Here is a 25,464-nt window from a genome sequence, read left to right as displayed (position 1 = left end):
TTTAAATAATTGCAACGAATTTAACTTCTGGCATATTGTAAATATTGAGCTTTTAAAATAAAACTCTTGCATCACTGTCTTAAGTGTAGCCAATGAAATGGAATACTTAAGCTGATGCTCACCATGATCTATTAAAAAAATGGATGAACAAATCCTATTTTAATTATTGGAAATTTTATATATTTTTTCTGGTTGAACTTGGATTTCCATTCCACTTTCTTGGCAGAATTCTGTCCTAACATAATATGTTTTTAGGCTTGAAAGTCTTTTATTGATCATCATACTTCTCTGCAAGAAAAATATGTTTACATATTTAAATTTTCTCAGTTCCTTATGATCATAGATTCTGAGTGTTCCAAGTTTTCTTCTGTATTATTTTATTAAAATTACTATGAGTAGACAATTGATCAAAATAATATAAATATATTATAAATTTTGATATACAAAAGAGGTAAAATTTTATTGGAAATCATCTGTTAATGAGAAAAATGTGGCAGAGTGTTTTCTCATTTATCTATGGCTAAGTGTTATTAATAGATGGAAAGAGACAAGATTCAGCATTAATTGTACTTAAAAACTTTTTTAAAGGTATAAATTGGACAAAACTTGTTAGCATTGACAAGTAGATGAGAACAGAAAGACCTTTGTTATAGCAACGTCACTCACTTACCTGATCTTCTTTGAAGTTATAGGACAAAGCTCTCGGCAAGATCTAGTATTCAAAAATTGTTTTTAATGCTCTATCAGATGTCAGTCCAGTCCCTACCCTCATTCTGTTGAAAGCAAAGAATTGGAAACTATCTGACTTGCAAATGGACGTGCTTCCCAGTCGTTGGAGTCGTTCTGGTTTTTGGCACGACACCAATTTTCAAATGGACCCTTGGGTTCCGGGGAAGTTTCTGGTGAAGGCAGGCAGGGAAAGAGCACGCCTCCCATCTGTAAACCAGGGGAAAGAGCATTTCTTAGGAGACAGTGTATATGGAAGCTGAGAATCTAGAAATTGCTTTAAAAATGATCCACGATCTCTGCACCCTGTGGAAAGTCCCCAGCTACGCCCAAGGGCGCAGGTGCCAAAGTTTAGAAGACCTTGTTTATTTATCCAAGTGAGATGCCAACTTTACAGCAGTGGTCCAGGGTTCAAGGAACTCTGACTTCTGCCATCCCAGTTATGATAGCCTGGGGCTTCACAGCTAAATTTACCCAGGGGAAACTCACCCTCGATAAACTGGCATTTACAGGGGATTTTATATCACCTAGATAAAATGCCTAGGTGAACAGGCATTTGTTCCTCAAAGAATGGAAGACTGACTGCATATCAGAATACAAAATGAACTTTTTGTAATAAGTAGAGGAACCTCTTTGGGAAACTAAATTGTTCAGATTGTTGTTTGATGAGTAAAGAAGAACAGATCGGGGAAGATGCTGACTGTAAGCCAGGACTTCTCCAGAAGCTGGACTGGACATTATCTCCCCAGCCTATGCTGAAGGCACCAGAACCTTCCGCGATCTCTACAGGGCAGTTCCTCTGGCTGCAGCCCCTAGCCCCGGTCCCAGACTCTGCAGAGAACTCTACAGCATGACGATAGAAGGAGCCAGAAGAGCGAGGACTCTGGAATAAAAACAGGGGTAGAAAACCTTAGCTGAGAACCTCCTGGGTGTGCATGAAACAGATTCTTGCAATTGTAGGCAACTTCCCTAGAAAAGTACACCTGGGAACTAATGGATACAGATTTTTTTACACAGGTGCCCTGTATTATGGCAGCAAAGTTGCTCCAGGTTCCATCCCATCTTGGGTCAACCCTTCACCAACGCCAATGATCCCATTGCCTGTGAAAGGAGCTCAAGTGCTGGAGTCAACTCCTCCTCCACATGTGATGAGAGGTAAAAGAACTTCAACACTTCCCACATCTCAGTTGGATCATAATCTGTAGAGCTCATTTATTTATATATGCTAGTAAAATCACTGTGCTCTGGGAAGCTAGGTGACTTTTCTGGGCACCGTTGCCTTTCATTCAAAGATAGCTCCCTGTGTTAGTCAGCTTGAGCTGCCGTAACAAACTACCACAGTCTTCGTGGCTTAAACCTCAGAAATTTATTTCTGATAGTTCCGGACGCTGGAAGTCCAAGATCAAGGTGCCAGCAAGGTATATTTTTTTCTTGGCTTGTAAGAGGCCGCCATTTTGCTGTAGGTTCACACGGCTTCTTTTTTGTGTGCACACAAGGGGAGAGAGAAAGAGGGCAAGTTCTCTGGTGTCCTTTCTTAGAAAGGCAGTAATTGCATCATGGGAGCCCCACCTCATCTAACCCTAATTTCCTCCCAGAGGCCCCATCTCCAATTAACATCATGTTGGTAGTTAGGGCTCCAACTTATGAACTTGGAGGGACAAGTCAGTCCATAGCACTCTGTTTCCAGCTGTATGAGGTGAACCTTCTGGAATGAGAGAGATGCTCCTCTCATGCAGGGAACACCGACAAAGTGTCAATGGAAAGAACATCCTCTTTAGAGGTTGTTCACACCACCTGTGTGAACTTGAGCAAGTTACTCCATGTGTCCACACTTCACTTCCTTCGTAGTGAAAGTAGGCATAAGGGTATTTACATAGCTAGGTTATTGATTAAATGTGAAACCATCTTTAAAGGGCTAGCCCATGATAGCCCTTCAATAAGTAGATGTTATTATTAAAGACTAGGAACTATAAATTTTGTCAACACAAATACATGAATGTTAAAAAAAGGTTAATGTTTCCTGTATAGCTACATGTTATTTTGTGAAGTTGTTCCTTTGTTTGTTTGTTTGTTTTGCATAGTGTATAAAAAATCCTAGTTTTACTATCTTAGAAAAACCTTTCTACAAATGATTTCATTGGGAAGTACGAGTGGTAGATGTGATCCTCTGAAAGTTGGAAAACGCGCTTCCTTATGAGAGCTTAGACACTGCAGCTTCCTTGTGCAGATTTCTTTGCTTTCCCAACGTCAACCTCTCCAGAGTCTCCTGTCTCAACCAGTGAGAGAGGAGCTGCCTGGGGGAGCTCAGAGAGAGTCTCCTCTCCCGTTCCTGGTCTTGTATTGCTGCCTTTCGCCGAAAGAGATTACAGCTGCCCAGTTAGCTAGACCTCTGTAGAAAGCCAGTGCATATTTTGCTTTGTTTTCTTTCCTTTTTATTAGAAGGGAGTAAATTTCAATGTTCAAAGAGAGAGCACATCCCTCTCCCTATCAGAAGGTCCACAATACCAGCTTAACTTGGGTTGTTTGAAATTTAAATATCAGAATAGCTCCTGATGTCCTAGAAATGTGCAGATTTTCTGCCTGGAATATAGACTCTTCCCTCCAGAAATCCTCAGAACCAATCTCTCATGTATTCCCACCACTCACCAAACATCGTATTACAGCAGAGAAAACGGAGCAGGGACTTGGAGTGGACACTGAAAGTGATTTCTTCTCACCCCTGGCTCATCTCCAAAATTATTATTCATGGCCAAAAGCCATTTGCTTCCTTACTCTCTCATTACTGGTAATGCTTCCCAGAGCCGCCCCTCTCCTCTCACACCGCATCACCTCTGACGCTGAGCTCATGGAGGACTCTGTGTTTAACATTCATGAGAAGTGGCAATCTCATCCAGCTGCACGTACGAGGAGGAATCTATGTGGGAGATTATTGTGCTTGAACAATAGCTGTATTTACCATGCCTTTCCAATGAGTGGCTTCTAAGAGCAAGAGGTAACTGTAATGACAGCGAGCGAGCCGCTTAAACTGTTTGCAAAATAAAACTTCTGTAGAAAAATGGAAAGATAAAGTTAATTTATGTTTAAGCATCTTCCTTTAGTAAGAATGCAGTGCTTCCTCCAAATTTATAATCTCTCCTGTATGATGTAGCAAAGAGGATGAGGTCTTGGGAGTAGAATGTTCTGGAGTCAAATTCTGCCCATGTGACCTTGGGCCAGACACTGAAACCTCGTTAGGTCTCAGTGAGCCCACCCATAAGATGGGGATGATAATACCTCCCTGGCAGGTGGTTGTAAAGTAAGTTCCTGTTTCCTAGCAGAAGCTCATCAAACACTGGCTAGTTTTATGCCCATAAACCCCAGGTCCTTAGGAATCCATGAAGTTAGTCATGGGCGGCCTCAATCTACTTTCACCCTAATCAGAAGTTAAAGCTGCACAGACTGACTTGAACATGATGTCTCATTGCTGTTGCCTAGAATTAGAGCCACTCAACATGGCCGCACGGATTCATTGTTGCTCATCAGAAGGTTTGATTGGCAGAGTTGGGGTTAATTAAAATGGCAAAGCCAATCATCATCTTTAATAAAAGCAATCTCCTTCAAAGGAAATATTTCAAACCACCATATTTATGTAGAGGAAGGACGAGACTATCATAATAAAATGACTTCTTAATTAAAAAAAACAAACAAAAAAAAGAGTTGAGACCCTTTGTTCTGTGTTTTAACAATGCCCTCTAGTGCCCAGCCCCAACAGAAAATCAATCAACCGAGTATATTGACTACACAGCATGAGCTTGGGTGTGTGAGGGGTGTAAAGAAGTACAAGATTTTGTTCCTGCTCTGGATTAGTGTAGCCTCGATCTCAAGTTCCAAAACACACACTTGGAAAGGAATGAGCACTTCAGAGTGGTAGGGAAAATGGGCTTGTAATCAGACAGTGTGGCTTTGAGCCATAACTCTGTCACCCACTAACTCTGTGATGTGACCAGGGCAGGTCACCTGTCCTCTGCAGGGATACGGTGAACATGAACTGAGTTAACATTGGCAAGGAGCTTTGCGAGAATATCTAGAAAACAGCAACCTCTCAATGGGTAGTAGCCTACTCTTCTTATTTTAGAAAACCCAACCACTGCAGTCATTTCAAGTCAATCCTTCCTCTTCAATTCCCTTAATGTCTCAGGCTAGAAGCCTGGAAGTGCTAAGTTGTTCTTTTCCATTTAGTTACAGATATTGTGGATTCTACCAGATGTCTCTTGAATTTTCCCTCTCTTGCCAATCCCATTCACGATCCTAGTTCTTGAATTTAACATTTCTTGCCTGGGTTACTGCTGCTTTAGCTGCTAAATCATCTTCCTATGTCTGCTTTCCAATACTTAAGATCAGTGATTTTCCTAAAACGGGGGTCAAATCCTGTCGCCTTTATTCTCAAAAATAGTCCAACAGAATAAATGTCCATTCTTTAGCATGGTGTTCCATCGTCTGGAGGACCTACATTTTCAGTCTTATCTTTTTTCTCCATTCTTCAAGAACCTAGCCTCTAGTCACGTTGAGTTACTTTCTAAACAGATCATCAACTTGTGATGGAAGTATTCCATGCCTTTCCTCCTTCTGTCCACTCAGAATAAAACATCTCTCTCCTGTGTCTTTGTCTTCCCCTCTTCTCCTACCTTCAAGACTTACTTCAAAAGCCCACTCCTTTATAAGGCCTTTCTCAACCTCCCCCATGGAGGAGTCGATCATCCTTTCCACTCCATCCTCAGAGCAAGGTACTTGGGCTGTTTTTGTATCATTTACTTCCTTCCATCTTATATTAGCGGATATGCCTCCTCCATTAAAGAAAAAATAATGTTCTCTTAAAGAAAATAATTATTCATGACACTCGTTAAAGCACAGTAAGGAAGACTTGATTCAAAGGGGCCATCATGATGGGTGTAGGGACCCCTGCAATGGGGTCTTGCCGTGGGGGAGAGAGATTGGACTCACTCTGAACACAGCGTGGGAAAGCAAGAGTTCATAGACAAGGAGCAGGGTGGAGTCAGTGGGTGGAAATTACTAAGAGGAAACATCAGGGGTGAGGGTTCTGGCTAGCCTGACCTAACAGGATTCTCGCTGAAGGCAGGCCAGGGGATCAGTTGTCATCTGGAGGATGGTTGGGATGAGGAACCCAATCAGATATCGAGAGTCGGGGCTTCTGGTTGAACTGACTTACCGGGATTCTTGATAAAATTGGACAATGCAGAGATGAATGCAAGTCCAAAAGCCATGCCTAGTTGAAAATTTCAGGGGAGCCTGAGTAGAGTTCTGTCAAGGACAAAATTTTTGTCGCTCCTTCAGTCAATTGTTAGTTTCTTGAAGGTACAAAACACGACATTTATAGCAACACCCAACATTGCTAATTCAGTGTTTTGGACACAGTTTTTTTTCTCACCAAATATTTGATGAATGGTTAAACCAACCAACAAACAAAAAGATCAGCCAGAATAGCAGTGTCCAGTAACAAAGGAGCACTCTCTTGGGAGTAGCTTGATCCTTCATTGCTCTTGGAATTGATTAATACTAATCTGTATACCAACAAGTAAGATTATGTCTCCTTTATTTTTATGCACTGTGTATGGCTACTTAAAAAATAGGTATCTTTTTATCTATCTATACACACATTCACTGTATATATATATGCACATATATTATATATATATATGTGTATATAGTGTGTGTATATATATGTTTCTTATTCCTGCATCTTTCTTTTTCATTTTTCTCTAGCCTGGTACATATGTGATAGCTACAGAATAAATGTCCACCATATTTGTAAAACAACGTAAAGCTCTGATGGGAGCTCCATGAGGAAGGGACAATGGACTCGGACCGCCGGGCCCCCAGTGTCTGGAACAGTACCTAGTATGGAGGAGAAGCCCAATAAATGTTTGTTCTTGTTAAATTAAACATGCTCAGGAATAAACTACTGTTCAAAATCATCTTCCTTTCCATGATTTTGTTTTCATTTTCTTTGTCTATTTTCCAGTTGAAAACGACCCACACTTCATCATTTACCTGCCCAAAAGCCAAGAGAATATTTGTTTCAATATTGACTCAGAACCTGGAAAAATCCTCAGTCTTGTTTCTGATCCAGAATCAGGTAAAAGAAAAAGATATTGTTTTTGAATTAGACGATTAGATCATTGTTGCGCTTCGCTGCTACTACCTGGGATTTCTTTCTTTCCCACCTTACTAGAAGTCCCATATTTTTCAACTGCCAACAATTAGTAAAAGATGAATTATAAACATATTCCTAAGTGTTTTAAATATTACAGATAAAACATTCTGAGTATGAGTATGAACTAGCAAGACTTACGATATAATTAATTTAAACTACAATAAAACACAGTTATAGTGAGGGTTAGGAAGGAATAAAATGTTGGTAGATCTTGAAGCAAAAAAAAGATACTTTTCCCATATTGTAAAGTTTTATAAATTTGAATTTTTGCATTATTTGAATTATTTGCACACGTGCAAAACAATGGCACATGAGAGAGAAAAAACCATTTTTTTTCTGTAGGGATTTTGGTCAATGGACAGCTCATTGGTGCCAAGAAGCCCAAGAATGAAAAACTAAGCACCTATTTTGGGAAACTGGGATTTTATTTCCAAAGCGAGGATATGAAAATAGAAATCAGCACTGAGACCATCACCCTGAGCTGGGGCTCTCGTGCGTCCACCTTGTCCTGGGCTGACACCGCTCGTGTCATTAATCAAAGGCAAGTATTGTTATTAGAGCTGAATTCGAGGCTGTCCTTGATGCGTGACTACATAAATAAATCCAGGCATCCATGACATAAACATAGAATTTAAAGTCGTCAGTTCGAATCTGAAGAAGTCAAGGTCCAGAAGCACTTCTGTTACCCACTCCCCTCTTCCTAGAGGCAGAGTCCACGTTTTGTGGTCAGTGTGTGTCTCAGCACTGACATAAGGCTGGTCATATAGGAAAGACTGCATAACTATGTGTCAGGTAAGTAAATAAATCCATCAACCAAAATCCACAGCCCGTTCTGTGTCAGTGTGCTCAGAAACACTATGATTGTGTCATGTGTCATATCTTCTCATTAGCATATCTTGTTTACATACAAACATACAATTTGACCGATTTTAGAGCTGGGAGTTAAAACAACCACATTCTATAGCAAAAACGTTGTAAAGCTCTTGGAAAAATAGTGGGGCTGTGTTGGGAGGAATGGAGAGTTCATACGTGAGGCAAGAGGAATGACTTTCTGAAAAGAGTCTGTTCTGGAATGGTTAATTCCATTTCCACTTTTGTACTAGGGTGCTTGTCTCAGTGAAGAAAGAGAAAACTGTGACTGTCACCCTGGATAAAAAGATGTCCTTCTCTGTCTTACTTCATCGCGTTTGGAAGAAGCATCCAATCAACGTAGACTTTTTGGGGATCTACATTCCCCCCACAAACAAATTTTCGCCCAATGTACATGGACTAATAGGTAAAGTGTCAATCAACCATCTGACAAGCGTGGGACCACTCTCATGGTCTTGAGCAACTTTGGATGGCAGCGGTTAGAACTTTGGAATGTGACAGGTGTGCACTCAAGAGCACAGGGAGGACCCATATTCTGTGCCCGGGTCTTAATTTATAAAGGTGGCTGAGTGACGACTCAAAGAGGTCAATGGCATTGAAAGAAGATTTTACTGTTAGTCTCAGTTTCCTCTAGAAACAAGAGGTGTGGCTCACCACGCAGGACCACAGGAGGAAGGCCAGGTTTGGGTCAGGAAGCAGAAGCAGGAGGAAGCTACAGGTTTAGGCCAGAGCCTTTCTTGGGGTTTCCATGGGAAAGACATGGCAGAGCAGCGTAAATAGCTTAGGGTTGGCTGGTTTGCATAATGCCCACGGGCTTTGGGTTATAGGGCGGTCTCTAGTGGCCTGGTCCCTGGCCCTGGAATGTTTCTTCTGGGTTGTATGGGCCAGATGGAGGTCTTCATCTGGGTTGGTTAGTTTGTACATCAAAGACATGCTCCTGGCTGAGTCCTTTGCTATCTTGCAGAATTGGCTAGCCCTGGGAGGGACAGTCTCTCCCCAGCCAGACAAGGTTTTTAAAATGTCAAAACATCATAATATACAGAAAATAAAAAACATGATTAATACACACAACATAGCAGTGTGGGGTGATTCAGTAATGCCATGGCCAGGACCATCTGCTGTTCCAGACGGGGTTTTCCCTGAACCCGGATTTCATCATCACAAACTGGGCAATTTAAGAGACGGGACGGGTAAATTTTATGTTTTATGCTGAAGATATTTTTCCTAACTGAGGTGAGGTGACCTGTTTTAGGAAGTCAGTGATAATAAGCAGGATATCTAAGTCAACTTTCCCCACTTTTTAAAGACTGGTTCCAATTTAAGCGTATGACATCACAAGCTTTGTTTCTAGGATTTGAGCTATGCTCTCAGGTGCTGACCTTTGCCCCCTGCCATCAGGGAGTTCGATTTTCCTCTTGGTCCAGTAGGTCAGCCTTTTCTGTACATGACTGTGGGGTGAGCAGCACAGATTTTCTCTCAAGAAGGACCCCCTCGCTCCCACTGCTGCTCTCTTTTCCTCCCAATATGTCCTTCTCTAGAAATTCTGGAGGGAGGACCAAAATGCAGTTTGGATCAAGTGAGGAGCCTGTGTTTTTATTGATGCCGGGACCACAAGTAAATCAGTGTCTGGACATTGTTTCCTTAGGCCAGTTCATGAATGAGCCAAAGATACACATCTTCAATGAGCGACTTGGAAAGGACCTCAAGAAGCCAGAGGCAAGCATGGAGGTGAAAGGACATAAGCTGATTGTCACCAGGTAGGCCTTGGATGCCACAATAGAAATGACAGTAATGAAAAGGGCTCCGACTAGGGTTGGACTCACACAACAAAATGGAAGAGCAAGAAAAGCTGTTTTAAGCTTTACCTATGTCAAACTAAACAATTCATCAGTAATAGGCACACAACATTTGCATAAGGACGTTGCAGACAGTCTGTCTTAAGTGCAAATAATGACTAGATAGATAAGTATGTACCATAAAATGCCAAGATTAATTAATCTATTGTTCTCACCTTCATACATTAGAAGCCCTGTGGTCACAAGTTGGATAATTGAAAAACCTGATTAAAGGAGGAAATCATAAAAATACATACGTGCCATAGCACTAGAGAAAGAATGTATATTTTATGCAAGGTAGAGTCTTCTTTTTGAGTTTGTATCTAGTGAATGCATTTTTGTGTAGCTTTTCTTACACAAACCATATCCGTATGCTTCGTTTTGAAGTAAGAACTTAGATACGTGTGAAGCATTCTGAGTGTAAAATTGTTATAAATCTTTTAAATTTGTCCCAGTCTTTTACAGTTGTCTCACCCATGCCTAATTTAGCATCGTTTTAAAGCTTTTTTTTTACCTTTAAGGGTTTTTACAAAGCAGCCAACCTTACTTTCTGAGAAATGACTCTTTTTGCACGCACGTGTCATTGGCTTCCACAAACTTAATTAAACCATAAATTAACAATAATTATTAAACCATAAAATTACAATAATAAATACCACCACAAAAACAGATTTGTGAGTCAAAACAATGGACTCTTAGTATATCATTCAACTGGAGATCAATGAGTTACCAATGGGTATCAGTAAGCGTGTTTTATAGAAGAAATGGTGAGCGCAGTTAATAATAGTAATAGTGTTATCTGAGATTGGTAAAGGCCCAGCTACTACACTCTAATGACAAAGGGTAAATGTTGGGTCTCAATTTTATCTACTGCAAGCATCTCATGGTGCCTGACTGGAACCAAGTCAACTTGTGGGCCATGCACAATTATATACATTTTAGAGCTCATTAATGGCAATAGGGCATGTGACTTTTCAAATCATTACCTTCTGTATCCTTTAAATGAAAGACGTGAATTTCTCAGAAACAGCTGGCATTGCCCTTAGAAAGACTACTCACTCATACAGTGAAGGTGAGAGGCGTCTCAGATTCATTCTGTGGGTAACACGTGAGGATAGCCCCAACACATTGGAGTCTGTTTGCACCTTCTTTTCACTTGAAAGTTAATTTGCACTCTTTACCTTGCTGGAAAAGTCCACATTGGTCAATCTCTATAAGGGTTATTTGAATTATCTAAGGACACACTCCTTACTCTCTGCCCTTCCAACACCATGCCCCAGACTCTGATGTTCCCTATGACTTGGGGAGCAGGGGTGGGTGGGGGCGGGCAGATATGGTGCTAGAAGGGGTGCAAAGAACAGCAAGGGAGGGGACATAGTCTCTTTTGCAGATATGCAGGCTGCCCACGCCTTGGTCTGTGCCCTAAACGTGTGCACCGTTTTCCTTGCAGAGGCCTCCAGAAAGACTACCGAACGGATATAGTGTTTGGAACAGATGTTCCCTGTTGGTTTGTGCACGACAGTGGGAAAGGTTTCATCGATGGACATTACAAGGATTACTTTGTGCCTCAGCTCTATAGCTTTCTCAAACGGGCTTAAAGGTTTCTAGTTTTAGAAATTATACATATAAATGTACATTTTTTTCCTGCCACTTTTGCAATCATTCTTCAATTTGAATAATTAAAAACCAACCAGATAGCACGGTGGCTTATAAAACCTGTTGACACATGGGAAGAAAATAAAGGATTTGCAAAGAAGCTTTAGGATTTTGTTGCGCTTTTGAATGCTAAGATGTGTTAATCAAGGCGGCGCAAAGGAAAGCTGCTTTGGCGTGTCCAGAGGGCACCCAGACAGAGCCCTAGATTGGGCACTGACTGTGATGATTTCGCCATAGCTGAGTGTCAGGTCCTCAACCTTGCAGACTGAGCACATTTTCACACTGCCATCTACATGGGAAGTTCAGTTATGAGAAGGTTACTTGGTGAATGTGGGATAACGGGAGAAGTACTTGGTCTTAAGTGTTTTGTAGCTGTATCTACGAGAGTCCTGTTACCCTCTGTCGGCATAGCCTTGCCTAGGTAACTCTGATGGCCCAATACTCTTAGCCAAGCTTCCTTCATAGTGCTGGCCTTGGGGACTCTCTGTAGTCCAAGAGGCCTGAATTAGTTAGGGTTCTCCAGAGAAACAGAACCAAGACAATACACTTGTACATATATAAACACATACATATATCTACACACATACAATATCTATACACACACATATATACATATATACAGTAAAGTAATTTATTATAAGCTGATGTTCTAGTTTGAAGATTGTTAGGCAATCTTGCAGATGAAGTGCAAGGGAGTCAGCTGGAGAATTCCCTTACTTAGGGGAGGGTCGGTCAGTCTCTTCCTTCTATTCAGGCCTCCAACTGATTAGAGGAGACCCATCCACACTGGGGAGGTCAATCTGCTTTACTCAGTCTACCTACTTAAATGTACATTTCATCCCATGGCCCAGTCAAGTTGACACACAAAATTGGCTATCACAAGGCCTTAAACAACCTTATTCTGTTCACATAGCCATTCTCCAAATATAGCACAAGTGGGTAGGTGTCTGCTTATTAAATTGCAATCACTTCGTACTCCTGCCTCCCTGACATTATTCCAAGATCACCTTGGAGATTTTGTTGCTCCCAAATTCTTCACATTTCAAATGGCTTGGGATATTACCTCCCATGGCTAATTGCACACAGTGTTAGTGTTACCATGAATTCTGAGAATCATAGTTCCAAGTTCTCTGGGAGCCCCCTCCAGGAAGCAACAAGTTTCACACAAATTTAATGGATTTTGGACACAGACGCTTCCTCAGTACTCCTTGTAGCCTTTTATTTTGTTTGTATTTAAGCAATTCCTAAGAGCAACGCCATTTAGATTTTAAACTTTATATGATTAGAATTTATTTCAAAATAAATTAACCAGAAAATTATGTCCTAACAAAAGGCTAATGGTACTCATAAAGCAGAAAAAATAAACAACAAACTTAAAGTGAAATTGGGTGGCTTTCTTGTGTCTGCATTAGTATAGTGGATTTGGGTAATACGGTCCCAGTCTGATCTGTTGTAATTATGTGTTTTCCTTTGTTTATAACTTTCCTTTAAAAACCAATTCCTAAAATGGATATATTTTCAAGGACCAAAGTGATAAAATTGCAGAAAAAATTTTAAAGGTACATTTTTATGAAGCATTCTCTCCATAATTTGGTAAAGACTATTTTTCCTTTTTAGAAAGTAGACAAAACTCTTCTCTTTTTGAACATACTCAATCCATTTTGAAAAAGCAAGTGATTATCTTTTGACTTAAGTGTCAAATATTAAACAAAGGTGATTGGTTCTGTAATGTAAAAATAACCTCAGTGCTGAGGACATAAATGGCATTGCCTTTTAGTTTCATTCTTCTATAAAAATTGGTCACCTATGACTTTTTAAAAATCTACTATATCTTTTCCATTTCCTAATTCAAAAACACTGATCTTGAAATGCTAATTTCAACATAAACTTCAAAAGTGGGTTCTTATAATTAATTCTGTCACTTGGCAAAAATTTTGACTTTAACACTTCTACCTTTAGATATGTAAGTTTCTATGTAAGTTTCGTTTGATTCCTTTCTATATGTAAGTTTCGTTTGATTCCTAGTATTTTATAAGTGCTCAGTAGTTTTAAAAATAATGATGAAAATCTTGGGGTGTACTTTTTTTTGAGGAAGATTAGTCCTGAGCTAACTACTGCCAATCCTCCTCTTTTTGCTGAGGAAGACTGGCCCTGAGCTAACATCCATGCCCATCTTCCTCTACTTTATACATGGGACGCCTACCACAGCATGGCTTTTGCCAAGCGGTGCCAGGTCCGCACCTGGGATCCGAACTGGTGAACCCTGGGCCGCCGAGAAGAGGAACGTGCGAACTTAACCACTGCGCAGCCAGGCCGGCCCCTGGAGCGTATATTTATACACAGGATATTGAGCAACAGAGTCCTATCAAAATAAACTAGATTCAAAATCAAATTCATATGTTATTCAAATTGTCAAAACTTTTATTAATAGCTGGTGTTTTGAAATTCATTGTCTGTAAAAACCTCATTAATACTATTCACGTGTCCCCCTTTGAGACCAGAAATATGCCTTCTGTATATAATTAATTTTGAACAAATGAATAATCAATTTTGAATTTCAAATGAACCAAATAAATGGGAATCATTGGAAAGGAAGAAACTATTCCACTGTCTACCTCCTGATTAGTTTCTGCAAAGTATTATGCTCTTAGCGATGAAGGAAAGCAACTTGACAGTTACCTATCTTATTTTTTTTTTAAGGATTTTATTTTTTTCCTTTTTCTCCCCAAAGCTCCCCAGTACATAGTTGTATACTCTTCGTTGTGGGTCCTTCTAGTTGTGGCATGTGGGACGCCGCCTCAGCATGGTTTGATGAGTGGTGCCATGTCCGCGCCCAGGATTCGAACCAACGAAACACTGGGCCACCTGCAGCGGAGCGCGCGAACTTAACCACTCGGCCATGGGGCCAGCCCCCCTATCTTATTTTTTTTTTAATTCTTTGTTTATTCTTTGGAGCACCTTGCAACCCATTGGTAATCGATCAATATTTAATTTTTTACAGAGCTGGGGTATTATAGGGCTGGTATCTGTCAGATATATTAATCATCTTTAGGACTTACGTAGTCTATTTTCAAAGCTTTCCTAAGTATCAATCTAAACAGGTTCCACTAAACCAGTTAAATATAGATGTCTTCTTGTCAGGAAAATGAGACCCTATGTTTGAGAAAAACCAGACTCTTGGCTCAGATCATACCTCTGTTTATGTTTGTGTTTTTAAATTACTGAAAATGAAACAAGTTTTCTTAGAGTTGGAAAATTGGCAATCCAAAGAAGCGACTAGAAAAGAGAATTAAAGTGTCTCAATGTTTAGTAAAAATGCACCATGAATTAGGAGTTATTTTAGCACCTACTGGTATGAGATCTCATGCCGATCATTCTACATACTTTAAAGGATCACCTAACACCATAAAAAGTGGCATCTTCTCTTCAGCCTTATCCCAATCGAAAGAGGTATGTCACTCCAAAGACCCAGTTAGATCAAAGTAAAAATTACCTGGCTGCCTGGATACATAAAGACGCTTACATGCTGTAAGAATTTAGTAATTATTCTTTTCTTAACATTTTTTCAAACTGGCCAAAATTATTCTTAACACTTTTTCACACTGGCCAAGACTCCATTGCTGACTTTTTCTGAAATGTCCACGTAAGAGAAGGAAAAATCAAGGATGCTTCTTTTTAATAGTATAATTCAATTACCCAGTTAGCATTTCTGGGGGCACTTCGTTCAACCTAATGACTCACTTACAATCAAGGCTGATTCCTATTCTAAGCCTGTGATTCCATTTCACTCAAGCAGGAACTGAGGTGTCCACCGGCATCAGTTAATGGCCTCTGACTGAGGCCTAGTGAAGCTGGGGCAGGCTTTTAATTAATGGCTCCACATTATCAAAAGTTTCTCTTAATTGGCCTATCATTTCACTTGAATATTAATTCATTGAACACTGTCAATTCCTGCACAGCATGCATCTCGGGTCTATACAGTAGTCTCCCCTTATCCTCAGGGGAAACGTTCCAAGACCCCCAGTGGGCGCCTGAAACCACAGATAGTACCGAACCCCACACATATGATGTTTTCTCCTATACACACAAATCTATGATACAGTTTAACTTACAAATTACGCACAGTAAGAGATTAACAATAACTACTAACAAAATAGAACTATAACAATATACTGTAATCAAAGTTATGCGAATGTGGTCTCTCTCTCTCTCAAAATATCTTCTCTCTAGCACCTACTGCAATGGCTTACTTCAGGCAGGCACTCTGTACATGTTTGCAGAATGAATTTACTCAAATATATCAGCAAAAACTGATAGGCAGTTAGAAGTACACAAGGGAAAAAGGAGCAAATAAGGCAATGGGGTCCAATGGAAGTCTTAACGAAGAAAACTCAGGGAATTTGGTTTCCCAGCACACCAATGCCAATAATTTGATATGAACTCAAGCAAACTGATTGAATCGAAATTGAAGAAAATATTTGCAAAAGACTTATCTGATAAAAGACTGTTATCCAACATATACAAAGAACTCTCCAACTCAACAGTAAGGAAATGAACAACCCGATTAAACAATAGGCAAAACACTTGAACAGACATCTCACCAAAGAAGATATACAGATAGCAAATAAGCACATGAAAAGACGCTCAACATCATGTCATTAGGCATTGCAAACTAAAACACTGAGATACTACTACGTACCTATTGTGATGGCCAAAATCAAAACATTGACACCACCAAGTGCTGGTGAGGATGTGGAGCAACAAGAACTCTCATCCATTGCTGGTGGGAATGCAAAATGGTACAGCCACCTTGGAAGACACTCTTACCATTCGGTCCAGCAATCATGCTCCTCGGTATTTACCAAAATGAGGTGAAACCCTACGTCCACACAAAAACGTACACACGGATGTGTATAGCAGCTTTATTCATAACTGACAAAATTTGCAATAAATCAAACTGCCCTTCAGGGGTGAACTGACAAATAAACTGTGGTCCATCCAGACAACGGGATATTATTCAGCTCTAAAAAGAAATGGAGAAGACATGGAGGAACCTGAAGTGCATATTACTAAGTGAAAGAAGCCAGTCTGAAAAGGCTACATACTGTATGAGTCAACTATATGACATTCTGGAGAAGGCAAAACCATGGAGACAGTAAGAAGAGCAGTAGCTGCTGGAGGCAGGGGGTGTGAGGGACGAGGAGGCGAATTGTTAGGCCAGCAAAACTATCCCACGGAATACTATATAATGGAAAACACATTTCTTTATGAATTTGTCCAAACTCATAGAATGTACACTACCAAGAGTGCACCCTAATGTAAACTGTGGACTCTGGATGATGATGATGTGTCAGTTGTAACAAAGGCACCGCTCTGCCAGGGGATGTCAAGGAATTGAGGAAGGTTGTGGGAAGGGAGAGGACAGGGGATACATGGGAAATCTCTGTATATTGTGCTCAATTTTGCTGTGAATCTAAAAGGGTTCAAAAAAATAAAGCCTATTTTTCTAATTTTTATTTTTTTGAGGAAGATTAGCCCTGAGCTAACATCTGCTGCCAATCCTCCTCATTTTGCTGAGGAAGACTGGCCCTGAGCTAACATCCATGCCCATCTTCCTCTACTTTATAGGTGGGACGCCTGCCACAGCATGGCTCATCAAGTGGTGCCATGTCCACACCCGGGATCCGAACCGGCGAACCCAGGCCACTGAAGCGGAACTGCGAACTTAACCACTGTGCCACCAAGCTGGCCCCTATTTTTTTTTTTTTAAATAGCCTATGATGCTTTAAAAAGGAAAGTCAATATAAGACTGGATTTTAGGTGTCTGCAGTCACTTTGCTTAACATAATCACTATTGCCTTCTAGGAACTTATAAGAAAGATGTTCCAGAGTCTAGAACCATATTTTCATGCTTCAGATTTTTTAAATTGAATTTAACTTCAATACTACTACTCTATTTTATTCTGAGATAGTCTGAGGAAGATGTTGGAGAATCAGATGTGGGAGGCAGTGATGAAACACTTTTTTTCTATGAAGAAAATCTTTGATTTGATTCCAAACTTATGGATTTTGAGGAGACATATAACACTCGTCACGTCTTATTTTTCACATTATTATCAGGGAGAACCATTCTCCTTATTGAAATCCTTCAGGTCAGATTTACACCAGGCCGGGCTGCAAATGCTTGGCTCCGTTTACTGACACCACCACTTGCTACCACTTATGAGGCACCTACTACATGCTGAGCTTGATGTCTGACACTTTACATGCATTTTCTGTAGTTCTCACAACCACCCCACAGGGACACTTTATTTTTCACAATATAAAAACATTGAGATTCAGGGGCTGGCTCAGTGGCATAGTTAACTTCACGCACTCTGCTTCGGTGGCCCAGGGTTCGCTGGTTTGGATCGCAGGCACAGACCCAGCACCACTCATCAAGCCACGCTGTGGCAGGCATCCCACATGTAAAATAGAGGAAGATGAGCACAGACGTTGGCTCAGGGTCAATCTTCCTCAGCAAAAAGAGGAGGATTGGCAGTGGATGTTAGCTCAGGGCCAATCATCCTCAAAAAAATAAAAATAAAAAAATAATTTGAAATTCAGGGGCTGGCCCTGTGACCTACTGGTTAGGTTTGCATGCTCTGCTTTGGCAGGTCAGGTTCACACGTTCAGATCCTGGGTGCAGACCTACACCACTCATCAGCCATGCTGTGGCAGCAACTCACGTACAAAACAGAGGAACACTGGCACAAATATTAGCTCAGGGCGAATCTTCCTCAGGGGGGAAAAAAAAAAAGACTGAAATTCAAGAACATTAACTTTTCTAAGACTACACAGCTAGTGAATAAAACAGCCAAGATTCAATCTGAAGTCTGCCCAACTCCAAACCCAGTTCCTTTCCATGGAACTATGCTGCCAAGTTATTTTGAAAATGCTTTAATTCAGCCCAGAAGAATTCCCATCAAGCTCCTGACACCATCCTATGACTCCGTCTTTTGCAGCCTCTTATGCTTCTGTTCACCAGGATATATTCTCCCACCTTCTGATAATAGAATTGGTCACTTCTCCCCACTCTAAGTCCAAAAGACATGGCTGTGGGGTTGGGATACAACCCAAGTCTGGCCAATCAGTATATTCCAACCCTTTTATTTACAGTGGTTTGTCCGGGTATGAACAGAGAGAACTCAGTTCCAGTCTTGTTTTGTTGGAACTGTGATAGGATTAGATGTAGACCTGGAGATGCTGGCAGTCATCTCACTGTTGAAAGAATGCCTGAGAATGGAGCCAATACAGAAGCCAGAGGTCCAGGGAGACACAGCCTGATAAGGCTGCTCACACTCTGAACCCCACTGCACTGAAGCCAGGCTCTGCTCCCTTTCAGTTATGGCAACTCCTTTTAAGTTACCTCCAGTTAAGGCAAGTTCCTTTTTTTTTTTTTTTTTTTTGCATAAGCAAATATGAGGTGAGTTTCCCGTCTTTTGCATCTCTAAATAATATACTGTCCCGCTTATTTAAAAATGAACAGTTCAACATTGCTGGTGGAATTGCAAAATGGTGCAGCCACTGTGGCACAGTTTGGCAGTTCAAAATGATACACATGGTAAAAAACGAGTTACAGTCTGACTCAGCGACTCCATGTCCAGGAACTGAAAGCTCATGTTCACATAAAATCTTTTACACAAACGTTCACAGGAGCATCATTCATAATAGCCCCAAAGTGGGAACAACCAAAATGTCCATCAACTGATGGGTGGATTAAAAAAATGTGGTATGTCCATACAATGGAATATTACTCAACAATGAAAAGGAATGAAGTACTGACACACGCTACAACATGGATAAACCTTGAAAACACTATGCTCAGTGAAAGAGGCCAGTCATACAAGACCACATACTGTATGATTACATTTACATGTAATGTCCCAAACAGGCAAATCCACAGAGAAAGTAAATCAGTGATCGCCAAGGCCTGGGGAGAGTGGAGAACAGGCATGACTACATGTACAGGGTTTCTTTTTGGGGTGATGAAAATGTTCTAAAACCAGATAGTGGTGATGGCTGCACAATTCTGTAAATATACCAAAAAACCACTAAATTGTACACTTTAAACGGGTGGAATTGTGAATTATTTCTCAGTAAAGCTGTTATTCTATTTATAGTTTGACTTTAAAATTTAACTACATTTGTAGTTCAACTTTACTACTTTACTACTGAAAATATAAATTTTGAGTATATGAAGGATTTCCTCTAATTATGATTCTGAATTGTTTTATACAAAACACTTTACAATAACTTCTTTTAATGAAGATAAAAATCATCAAGGAATTGTTACAAAGGACACAAAAATAACAAGGACAAAATTAACAGGGACAAAACTATACAGTTTTGATACTTCATGAGACATAATTAGATTTTTCTAGAAGTTTAGCTAAACAACTATACAGTAATATTTAAATAAATCCGTTTGTTTTATACAAAAGAAACACCCTAACACAGTAGAGTCTTGTAATGCCTTGGAGAACACCAATTTGATGCTTTAGGATTTTAATGTGTTGTTAACAAATTTTCAAACTCAGGCAAGTTTAGAAATGTCTTCATATTGAATTCCTTCAACTCTGCGTCCTTTTAAAGGGCCCTGCAAATTAAAATAATTGAAGAAAAGATTTAAAAAGACACACACACTTATAAGACAAGAAAAGGATGCTACACTTAGAGATAAAAATTTGTCTTTTCCATATCACTAAAATACCATTAGGAGAGCAAACATGTCTATATATCTATGAATTTTAAAAACATTCTATGGTATTCTCATTAAGAACTGCCACATTTTCTTCAATGATAGGTGACATGTGTTATCACCAGATGCTGTGGTGGAGACTTGCTGGCGGTTCGGTATCTCCTCTGGCTCCTGGATAAACAGTCGTATTTCCTAGCTCTCGTGATTAGGTGTGGCCATAAGATGAAGCTCTAGCCCAGAGAGATGAAGAGAAGTGTGTGTGTCACTTCCGGACCCAGGTCATGCTACCCTCCACACGCCATCGGTCACATTCCCCTCTGGTCGGCCTGAAGCACAGGGACACAGCAACTCTAAGAGACACTTGTTGAAGACGCTGGAGCCACAAGTTGGAAGGACCCTGGGCTCACACATCACCCCTTAGAAAAGAGCTGTTCCCTAAGAAGATCCACTTTGGGCTCTTACAATGAGAAGTTAACTTCTATCATATTTGTGCCATCATCAGTTTGGGGGTTTCTTTTGGTTATGGCAATTATCATTATTTAATTTTAAGCAATATGTATACTCATACACAACCATGTTTGTTTAGTTTAGCTGTAATAGCTAGGCTGGTCTTTACCACAGAAAATGAGTCCAATTTTAAGTACATTTTCTTCTTCCCTTCACACCCAACAGAAAGGGAAAGAGGAAAACTGGATTAATGAAAGACAATGCCCGTCATAAAAGCCAACAGAGTCTGGGAACACAGAGGCTACGAACACGGGCTCTGGACCCAGACTGTCCAATTCAAATCCCACCTTCAGCAGGGGACTCAGTCCCTCGGGCCCCACTGTCCCCTAGTGGGGATAGTAACAGTATCCACAGTACTGGGTTGTTGGGAAATACAAATGAATGATACACATACAGTGCTTAGAACAATACCTGGAATACAACATGAGCATAAGCTTACTAACTGCGACACTTATTATTAAATCTTTTAGTTAAAATTTGAAAGCTGGTCAGCTCCCTTGCAAAATACAAAATGATTATGATGATGATAATGACAATGATGACGACTCTAATCTCGGACTGAAATTTTAACATTTTTTACTCAGAATCATACCTTCCCTTAAAAATGCTTTTTAAAATGCCATTCTTTTAATATCTAATAGTGATTTATTTAAAGGAAGTAGGTTCCCAGATAAAGCATGGCCCCGGCTGACTCTGATTACCCAGTCGGAAGGTCTACGGTCAAGTACACTTTCATGATATGAACTACGAAGCTGGGGAAGAAGAACAAGCCATACACGTGGCTTCCTTCGGCAATCAGCTGAAAGGCTGAGGCTGTTGTGGAACACTTTGTTAGATATTAAAAAATATGCTTAATAACTGTGCAAATTTCAAATACTATGATACTGATACTAAAATTTAAGATGTCAGAAATGATAAAAACAACAGGAGAAATCACTTGCAAACCTCATGTGTTTCACAGCAGTGATTTGGATAAAACATGAGATATAAGAGAAAGATACCCACGTGCATACAAATATATATATATGGATTTGTTAATGGAGGCAGGCTGCAAAAGAAAAACCAAAAAAATCAGCAGGTGGGTGTCCTCTTCCAAGAGGACATGCTGCTTTGTCATCAGCCAGAAAGGCTCTTCATGCGGATTTCCTGGCAGGTTCTGTCTCAGAGCAGCTCTGAAAGCAATTAAAGCCTTAGAGAGAAGACGACACTGTGGGTTTATAGCGAGGGCGGTAGGAAATCAGCTCTTGAAAATCATACAAACTGTAAACCAAAGGCATCTGGATGGAACCTAGAACATCCTCAACAGTAATTCATTGTTTTCAGTTTCCCTGAGATGAAAACACGAAGCAGGATCTAAACTGCATAGTGTTACAAAATTAAAAAGTGGAGGAGAATTACTTTGCCAAGGAAATATGAGATTTTCCATGACCTTATAATGATTAAGCCAAAGAGAAAAACTTACTGAGTTTTTCAGAAAAACTCCGTCTCTTAACTTTGCCAGATTGATAAATTCCTCAATGACATTTCTCTTTTCCTTTTTTTCCTACAGAGTTTATATCAGTGATAGTTTCTAGGTTAGTATTGCCAGACATAGGGAAAAAAAGAAAAGAAAAGCTTAATTTACTTAAAAGGGATTTATCTCAAGTAAGGACCTAAACGGCTTTTCCAGAACACCTTCCTGAGACACACATTCCCTAATCAGTCCCCAGACGGGTTTAGGGAGCCTATGAACTTCTTAAGAAAACTCACAAAATTTGGCGGTTACGCGCAGTTTTTTGGAGAGAGTTCAGAATTTTGTTCAGACTCTCCAAGTGGTCCATTATCCCCCAAATACTAAAACTTACTGTACTGGAGATGAAAAAGTATTTCACTCAGAGATAAAGACACAGAGTACAGGAGTCCAGAGTTCTAGAAAGAATTAGGCAGAAAGGAAAAGGTACGTTTCAGGTCTTCCCTTCTGAAGACAGGTTAGGTCTCACTTGGCCTCACTCACAGGCCTGTCAGGTGAACTACCAGTTCTAATCAATAAACAATTTTACTTGTACATCAGATTTCCTTAAATTAATTGCTTTACTGATCTCAGATACCTTAAATCCTTCATGAAAGAAGGGGGTACATTTTAAAAAACTGATCTCTGTGGCTTTTTCCCCATTAATTATAACTATACATTCCCCACGAATTATACCGTGCCAAATTGAGTTTTATATTAGATGTGAGAGGAAAAAAGTCAGGATCAAAACTGTCCATATTGTACACAATTTTATAAAATACAAAGACTGGAAAGGAACAGACCAAAATATTAATGGGGGTTACCCTTTGACTGGGGGATTACAAGTAATTTTTTAAATTATTTATACTACATTGTTTGTTTCAGGTTTTATACAATGAGCATTGCTAGAGACTGGATGTGTTGCACCCAAAATTCTTATGCGGCAACCTAATGCCCAATGTGATGGTGTTTGGAGATGGGGCCTTAGGGAGTGATCAGGTAATGAGCGGAGCCCTCATGAATAAATTAGTGCCCTTATAAAGGGACCCCAGAGAGCTCCCTTGCCCCTTCCACCATGTAAGGACACAAGGAGCAGGAAGCAGGGTGTCACCAGACTCTCAATCTGCCAGTGCCTTGATCTTGGAGTTCCAGCCTCCAGAACTGAGAGAAACAGATTTCTGTTGTTTATTAGCCACCCGGTCTATGGTATTTTGCTATAGCAGCTGGAAGGGACTAAGACACATATGCATTTCTTTTATAACCCGAAAATAAAATATTTTAGCAATGGTAGTCATCAGAGAAAAAAAATCTTACAGATTTCCAAATAGGAGAGAAGCAAATAAAAAACCCAAACTCTAAAATAAAACAAGGACCAATCCAGTGAAAAAGAACATGGCACATTTTTAAAGCATTTTGAAATTTGTCTTTGCGTAAACATACTTACAGTTTCAATGACTATAGTAGCTGAGAAAGTCTTCTCATTGATGGATTCTAAGGTACCTTCATTTCCTCTGTAGCCTCCATTTAAAACGAGAACTCTTTTTCCTTCAAAAGAAAAGAATATAACGCTGAATGCAAAGAAAATATCCACTTTTTTCTTCCACGTTGTTACAGCAAAATGCAATTACACTGATTGAACAAAACGAAAAACAAAACCTCTCTCTTAAAAGTTCTTAATCATTTAAGAGCTCTAATATTCTAAAGCACAGTTTATAGCTACTTTAATTACTATAACAGTATAAGACTCCTCATCTCATTCGGTTATTTGTCAAAGAGATACGTTTCAATTTTAGATTGCAAGAAGTATAAGAGACTTGGAGGAAATGCTCAGAGTCGAGAAGGAATTAGAAAAAATTTAGCTTATTTTGTCTCTTTTCAAAATCATAAGATGGTTTGGCAGTTTCATAAAAATTTAAACTTATGCCTACCATATGACTGAGCCATTCCATTTCTAAGAATTTTCCCAATAGAAAAGAAATCATAGGTCCACACAAAGACTTCTACACGACTGCTCGCAGAAATTTTATTTTTAACAGCCAAAAACTGTAAACAGCCCAAATGTCCATCACACAACAGGTGACTGGACAAACAGTGGTGTATCCACACAAGGAAACAGGACTCAGCAACAGAAAGGCGTGAACCACAGATGCACTGACAACAAGGACGATCCCAGATAATTATGCTTAGTGAAAGGAGTCAGACCAAAACACAGGACACATGGTAGGATTTATTCATATAAAATTCTAGAAAAATACAAATGAATCTATAGTGACAGAAAGCAGACAGGTGGTACCTGGGGGCACACAGGAGGCAGGAGCGGAGGGGCGGCAGGGAAGGGTTATAAGGGGAAATGAGGAAACTGGGGGGTGAGGGGCACACTCACTGTCGTGATTGTGGGGATGGTTTCACGGGAGTATTCAGGTTAAAACTTAGCAAACTGTATACTCTACACAAGTGCAGTTTATTGTATGTCAATTATATCTAACTAAAGCTGAAAAAAAAAATTATTCTTAATCCATAAAATGAGTTTTATTCTAGGGGGAAAGGATCTGATAAGTGGAAGTTTTGGAGACTAATATTACCATTGTGGCAGCAATGATACCACCATGAAGAGTTTAGGTCAGAGGAAACCTAACCAAAGTACGTTTATTCTGGATATGTGTAAGTACCCTAACGATCAAGACAATTAAGGAAAAGAAAAAGCAAAATAACACAGACTTTCACTTTACTATCTCAGGTAGCTAAATAAATACATTAATAATAACCCTAATATGATTGATTTTTTCCAGATATATCTGCATTTTGCTGCAGAAAAAAAAAAACGGATTCTAGGAAGGAAAAATTTATTCATGCCAAAATATAGCTTTCTTGGCAGACTAGTGAACTACCACATCACCTGAGGTCAAAGAGGCAACAGTTACATATTTCAAAAAAGGAAACTTGCATCCATAACTATCAAGTGATGTCAAAAACTTGTGGCTTTAAAAATGGCATCATGCATTGCGATAGCACACATATTGAATGGTCTTGCAGAAAGACTCACCCGGTGCTGGAATCACGGTTTCTAAATGAGTCTGGTCCAGCTTCAGCTTGTCTCCAGAGTCCATCAGCTTTACAACCGCTGTGTATTTGTCAATTACCTCCTGTCACATAAAATCAACACTTTTATAATAGAAGAAATGGATGAACACAGATTTCAAAGGGCAGAAGTAAATAAAATGAAAACAAATGAAATTCCAATCAAAGGATAAGAATAACTCCTCCTATAAACAACACTATTTTCTAAATTCCACATACGATTTCTCTATGGTTCTTAATAAAGAACTCAGTTCAAAGCTTAGTTAAGGTTTTCATCTGCAAAGAATAAAAGACTGGTGACCTCAGAATGAGACTTTAAGAAATACAGTGAGGGCCGGCTCCATGGCCGAGT

General features: G+C 39.8%; 2 protein-coding genes across 3 annotated transcripts in view; one reads left to right on the top strand and one right to left on the bottom strand.

The window, feature by feature from the left end:
* The window catches only part of ITIH2 (inter-alpha-trypsin inhibitor heavy chain 2), a 38,215-nt gene extending 26,817 nt beyond the window's left edge, over positions 1-11,398 (top strand). Inside the window, exons 16-21 of the mRNA XM_046678196.1 lie at positions 1,744-1,881; positions 6,746-6,859; positions 7,280-7,478; positions 8,041-8,213; positions 9,453-9,564; positions 11,093-11,398. Of these exons, the coding sequence (XP_046534152.1) occupies positions 1,744-1,881; positions 6,746-6,859; positions 7,280-7,478; positions 8,041-8,213; positions 9,453-9,564; positions 11,093-11,240 (884 nt within the window). The 3' untranslated portion in view covers positions 11,241-11,398. The remainder of the gene's footprint in view (positions 1-1,743; positions 1,882-6,745; positions 6,860-7,279; positions 7,479-8,040; positions 8,214-9,452; positions 9,565-11,092) is intronic.
* A 7,774-nt stretch (positions 11,399-19,172) lies between these two features.
* KIN (Kin17 DNA and RNA binding protein) overlaps positions 19,173-25,464 on the bottom strand; it is a 33,109-nt gene continuing 26,817 nt past the window's right edge. Inside the window, exons 11-14 of one of the 2 annotated variants that reach the window (XM_046679765.1) lie at positions 25,078-25,177; positions 23,479-23,579; positions 22,390-22,453; positions 19,173-19,936 (exon numbers count right to left, since the gene is read on the bottom strand). In XM_046679765.1, coding sequence (XP_046535721.1) covers positions 19,911-19,936; positions 22,390-22,453; positions 23,479-23,579; positions 25,078-25,177 — 291 coding nt within the window. In that variant the 3' untranslated portion in view covers positions 19,173-19,910. The remainder of the gene's footprint in view (positions 19,937-22,389; positions 22,454-23,478; positions 23,580-25,077; positions 25,178-25,464) is intronic. The other variant, XM_046679766.1, reaches the window with a different exon arrangement.

The sequence above is a fragment of the Equus quagga genome, chromosome 12, assembly GCF_021613505.1.
Source record: "Equus quagga isolate Etosha38 chromosome 12, UCLA_HA_Equagga_1.0, whole genome shotgun sequence".
NCBI classification, from domain to species: Eukaryota; Metazoa; Chordata; class Mammalia; order Perissodactyla; family Equidae; genus Equus; species Equus quagga.
Note: the sequence above shows the minus strand (reverse complement) of the source record. Positions and strands in the feature narration are given on the sequence as shown.